The 6,000-nt window shown below is 35.7% G+C and overlaps 1 protein-coding gene across 1 annotated transcript in view; it reads left to right on the top strand.

Moving 5' to 3' along the window:
• The first annotated feature begins 887 nt into the window (after positions 1 to 887).
• AFG3L2 (AFG3 like matrix AAA peptidase subunit 2) overlaps positions 888 to 6,000 on the top strand; it is a 57,545-nt gene continuing 52,432 nt past the window's right edge. Inside the window, exon 1 of the mRNA XM_051970484.1 lies at positions 888 to 1,333. Coding sequence (XP_051826444.1) covers positions 1,202 to 1,333 — 132 coding nt within the window. The 5' untranslated portion in view covers positions 888 to 1,201. The remainder of the gene's footprint in view (positions 1,334 to 6,000) is intronic.

Here is a 6,000-nt window from a genome sequence, read left to right as displayed (position 1 = left end):
AAGTAACAAAATTTTAAAAATAATACATGTACAACAGGCTCACTTAATATGTATCAGTATTTTGCCGTAAACTTTTCTTGATAGCTTTAATATCATATAGGTAATTACTGACACCCAGTGGGCAAAAATATATAACACCAAATTAAATATACAGGGCCACTCAGGGCAGTTGTCTAGTAATCCTTTCATAAGGTATTGAGAATTTAACACTTATAAATTTAAGTACAATTAAGAAATACCAATGAGATTTTGGTGTGGTGTTCCCACTGGTACAGATCACACAGTCCTCTATTCTTGTCCAATGGTACTCCTCTCCTTATCCTTCTAAGAACTTTTGCAGAGTTTCATCTAATACACTAGAACAGTGGTTCCCATTCTAGGGGAATGTTATAAAGATTTTTTTTGTAAGGGTATCAAATAATCAAATATACTTTTGTTGACTGAATCATGTCTTGTTCACATATAAATGATTATTTCCCAAATAAATATAGGTATTACTCCCTTATATAAAACCAGAAATTTACTGAATTCTTAGTAGCCCTTTGTCATTAAATATTTTCTCATTTTAAAATCCAATTTTGTGAGTTTTCACTTTTTTTTTTCTATTTTGTACAATTTTTTGGCTCGTTCTCAACCTTGGCTCCTCCCACTGATGCCAAAAGGATGGAGATCCTAACATTGTGCTTATGATGACAGGCGGAGAGCTTCCGTTAGAGGTAAGGTACTAGCATGTGTTTCCCAAGTGTATTCCAGGTTCGGCCGGAGGTAAGGAACCACTCCTTACATAGAATAAGTACCCAGCTGCAATCCTGAACACATCGTGCGTGATGCCGTAAAACGCACTTGGGTGAAGTCAAGCAAAAGGAGATAGGTATAATCCGGGGTCGTGCATTGCGTGATGACGCAAAGACGTGGGGCGTGGCTGAGCAAAGGGAGGTAGATGTGAACGGGGGTCGGTCGTGCTTTGCGTAATGACGTAAATGCACTGAGGGCGGAGTTGAGCAAAGGAAGGTAGGTGTGATTCCAGAATAGTGAAACTACCTTATCTGCGCGCGACAGAGAAGGGAGGACGACGGAGGCCGTAAAGTGTTTGTTTATTCCTCCAGGCTGACTCCGGGAGCGGCTGACCAGCTAACAGGTAGCCGGGCGCGGGGTCCCGGTGACCCAGGGCGCCTGCGCCGGCCCGGACCCCGCGGCGGTCATGGCGCACCGCTACCTGCTGCTCTCCCGCCGGGGCTGCTGCTGGTCCCGTGGTTTTCCTCTGTTCCCGCGGCAGCAGCCGCCCCCCATGCTCCTCCTTCCTGGAGGCGGCAAGGGGACCTGCCTTCGGACGGTGAGTCCCACGGTGTCCTGGTCCCCTCCCGCTGCTGTCGGCTCACGGCCTTTTCCTCTTCTCTCGGTCCCCGGACCCCGCGCCCTCCGGGGCCCTCGGGCCCTTCCCGAGGACTGAGGCGGCGGCGGCGGCGGCGTCAAGGTCATCCGCAGCTTCCTTTCAGCTTCGAACCGAGCCTCTCAGCCCCATCCTGGTCTCCTCCTAAGGCCGTCCTCTGTCACTCCCTCCATCCTTGTGCCGGGCTTCTGCGTCCCTGGCCCCTGGACTGTGGAGTGGAAGCTACCTTAGAGGTGGCAGAGTCCAACCCCCCCCCCCATCTCTCCTGCCCGCCCCCCTTCTCCCCCCCTCCCCCAGCAGAAGCTACGGATGAGAAAACTGAGGCTAAGGAAGGCCCTTCTCTTCAGTTTGTCGAGAGGAAAGTGCCCCAAATTTGGCCAGTAGGACAACGGTGGGATTTTAGGGCTGCAGAAATAGCCCAGAGGAAAGCAGTATATTTTAGGGCTTCTTTAACTTTATCCACTTGCGACCCCATTTTGCCCGAGAATTTTTTACATGACCCCAGGTATATAAAATAAAACAAGACATTTACTGATAACAAATCGTAATTAAGCAATCCCTACTTTCAGTTACGAGACCCCAATATGGGGTTGTGAATCACAGTTTAATAAGCTACGGTGTAGGTGACTGAGAAGGATAGAAGCCCTTCCTTTTTTTTTTTTTTTAATCTTCCTTTGCTATTCAAAGTCTTGGCCCCATTCATTATCTATATGGTAGGAGCCTAATTATGGATCTTCTAGCTGTAAATGGAGAGAGTGCTGAACTTGGAGTTACTGGATCTGAATTTAAATCCATGTTCTGCCTCATGCTGTGTGACCGTGAGCAAGTCCCTTAATTTCTGTGGACCTCAGTTTCCTCCAGAGTAAAATGAGGACAGTTGAATTAGTTAAGGTTCGTTTCTGGGTCTAGATCTTTGAGCCTATGAACGAATCTGGCTACCTGATTTTAGTCGGATAAGGTGATGGAAACTCTCTTATACATACTCCAGGGCCAAAAAATTTCTGTGACTTGTCCAAGATCACGTAGCTATATTCTCATTTAAGAGTTTGAGAGCTTTTTCACTGTTGAATGCTTTAGTTGTCCACTTGTTATCCTTTGAAAAGAATGTCATAGTAAAGACCAGGGTCTTCCTATAAAAAGAAATAACTAAAGTTTTTTCTCCTAGAAGAGATTTTTCATATAAATGTAGCTAAGAGAAAATGCTTACTGAGGCTAATGTATGTCATCAGATAAGTCAGAAAAGGGTAAGGAAATGCTGTTACTACTTTTCATTTAGTTAACCAAACTAATGTAAAACGTAAAACTTTGTTCATCCTATTCTTCACTTAATCATTTATCTAAATTCTATTTATATTCCCCATATTTCAACCTTTTTTTATATTTTTGGCCTCCATCTTATCCTGCTGCAATTATTTACTATTCTATTGAATATTGGAAATAGGTCTCATTTTAGAATCTGTAATGTCATTGAAGTCTACTTAGTTTTCACAAAAATTCTCTTCCTTCTTTGTGCCATGAATTTGAACCATGAAAAATTTCTGCAGGATTTTAGCTCCAGAACTTTCTAGTCAAAAATTAGCCTTTGTAAAGTCAAGATCTTTCCTGTATAAGGGCATATTCTCCATATCTGTACTTTTCTGGGCCTATAAATCATCATAATGTCCAACTCATCATTATTAGCTGGAGTCCTCTAATTTTTTAGTCTGCTGATACTGAAATCCTTTTACTCTTAACCATTTTGATTCTTATTGAATATAACATCTAGTTTTTTAAAAGATTGATTAAAAAGTCACCAGTGAAACAAAATTAACATCAATAAATCTCATACTTCTAAGCCACCAAAGCTTTATGCAGATCCTTGGTAAATTGGTCTACCTTTCTGAAATACTACAAATGAGTATTTGATCATTATAAATGGTCCAGTTTTATTATGGCCGCAATATACTATAATAATAGTATGAGCTTGCCAAGAACATATTCTATGATGTAGAACAATTAATAAAACCTTACAGAAGAAAAAGATGAACTTCAAAGATTCAAAGTCACCCACCTTGTACATTTTGAGCTTGAAATTGAACCCAAGCCTTTATTCCAGTTCTAGTGCTCTTTCTGCTGCTTTATGTTAATGTTTGTATTTTACCAATTGAAATATTTTCATTCGTCCCACCACAAGGTAACTACTAAGTAACTCCTGCAGAAATCAAATGGAAGTTTGCAGAGACATAAGATTTTTATTTAGTTCATAATTTGCATTAAAAAAACTTTTTAAAAAATTCTTGATGGTAGTGGTATTAATAGCTATGATTGCCTCTTAGAAATTCATAAATATTCATGTATAGAGAATACTTTAATTTTGGAGTTTTTGTGAAAGGTAATATCAGGCAGGTAATTAATATCAACCAAAGAGTAGCAGACATTTTAGTTCAGAAAAGATGAAAATTGTTGATAATAGGTCACTTTAAACTAAAGTGATCTATATAATAAAGTCACTTTAATCAATATTTTTTATATAATTGATTGTGGAAAAACTAAGACATTCTCCAGGTTGGAGAAACTATATTCTGATTCACTATGGAATTGTGACCTTAAAACCAAATTTTGTTGGACTCAGCCATAAAATTAAGAAGCCTAAGAATCAGTTCCAGCGTAGAAGAATTTTGAGCTTTTCGGAATTAAACTTTGTGTCCATTTATTTGCCTTTTAGATCATTTTTTTAATCTGATATTAAAGAAGGGATTAAAGATTATTAAGGATACTAATAGAGCTGTAACTTGTAATGGGAGAAGTCTAATATAAAAATTCAGATTTATAAAAAAGATGAAATTAGAACAGATTCTTCATTTTACAAAATGATTCACCTTTGGTTTCCTACTGAATTAAGATACTTATTTAACACATTTTTTTTTTTTTTTTTTTGCTATTACTTGCCTTTATATTAGTAATCCAATAACATGCATAAAACAGTGAGCTGCTGCTAGTACATTTAAAATAGAATCCAATTTTCAAATTATATACCACTCAGTAATTTGGATTTTTTTTTTAATTACAGGAAGTACAACTAATGAGACATGCTATAACACTTTTTAAAAATTATCATGATTAGTTATTGTCATGGTTACAATATATCTTTGATAAATGGAGCTAGTATATCATTGTTACTGTTACTAGATCATAACTATGTTGAATCTACCCATATGTTTGTAGATAGATTTGTTTTTTTGTGAGGTTACTGTCTGTGTTTACATTTTAGATCTTGAAAATGAGTCAGCACTTGTCTTAGAATGTGCCTTTTTAGAGCAATTAATCAGATTGTAGAGAAATTATTGTATTATGAAAGACAGTTGATGCACAGTGATAATAGAAAGCTAAATAATAGTAATAATTATATTTTGTGCACATTTAAAACTTTTTTCTTCTAGAAGATAATTTATATTTATCTTCTACTCCTATAAAATCTTATATTAGATTACTGAAAAATAAGCGAAAAATAAGCTTAGCTCCTCTATAAAAACAAAAATAGCATAAGATATGATTAAATTTATAATTTCTTAGAAAACAAAGACTGATGTAGAGTGAAATGAGCATAACTAGGACAATTTATACAATAACAATTATAAAGGGATAAAATAATTCTAATCAATGCAATAATAAGTGAGTCCAGTAGATTAAAGATGAAATATGATATATGCTTTCTACCCTTAAAAAGGGTTTTGGTTTTAAATTGCAGAATGAGATACGCATTTTTGGACATGGTCAATACAAGATTTTTTTTTCTCTATAGCATGCATGTTTGTTATGAGGGCTTTTTTTTTTCTTCTTTTTAAATTATTAAATTGGGAGGAACAGTAAGAGGGAAAGAAAAAATGCTTATAAAATAAACTTATAAAAATAATTTATGCTTATCCATTGCTGGTAGAATTATAAATTTCCAGGATCTTTTTAGAGAACAATTTGACAATATGCAGTAAAAGATATGAGTAAGAAATATCCTTTGACAATATATTGTTACATTAATGTACCACATTAAAAAAAATTAAGTTTATTTCTATTTTTTTGCACTTTTTAAAAAAATATAGGCTTTTTAAGAAGTTTGTTTTATCTGTTCAAAGATTTTTATATTAGCATTATATGTAACTGCAAAAAACCCATCATCACCAAATCCCCCTCCCTACAAATCCAAATTAAGAACAACCCAAATATCTAGCAGTAGATAAATATTTAAATTGTATTTAATGAAAGACTGTACTGCAATTAAAATGAATAAATATGAAGAATACAAGGAAATCTAGAAATCTTTATGGTATAAATAAAAATAAAAAAAAGTAGAACCAAAAAAATGGAATACACACTTATGATCTGTTAGGATTCTTTCAAAGTGATAAGTGATTTAAGAGGAAAAATAAATAAAGCTTTAAAAAGCTAAAAGCTTTTAAAAATTCATTTTAAGAAGTAATTTAAAAGCATTAATAATAATAGCTAACCTATAACTCTTTGGAATTTGCAAACACATCATTTCATTTGTTCCAAATGGCAACCCTGATATATACTATTTTCATTACCTATTTTACAAATAAGGAAACTGAGTCTGAAGGAGCCCAGGGTCACAGTTA

The sequence above is a fragment of the Antechinus flavipes genome, chromosome 1, assembly GCF_016432865.1.
Source record: "Antechinus flavipes isolate AdamAnt ecotype Samford, QLD, Australia chromosome 1, AdamAnt_v2, whole genome shotgun sequence".
Classification (NCBI taxonomy): Eukaryota; Metazoa; Chordata; class Mammalia; order Dasyuromorphia; family Dasyuridae; genus Antechinus; species Antechinus flavipes.
The sequence above is the reverse complement of the archived record's forward strand: the minus strand, read 5'-3'. Positions and strand labels throughout refer to the sequence as shown.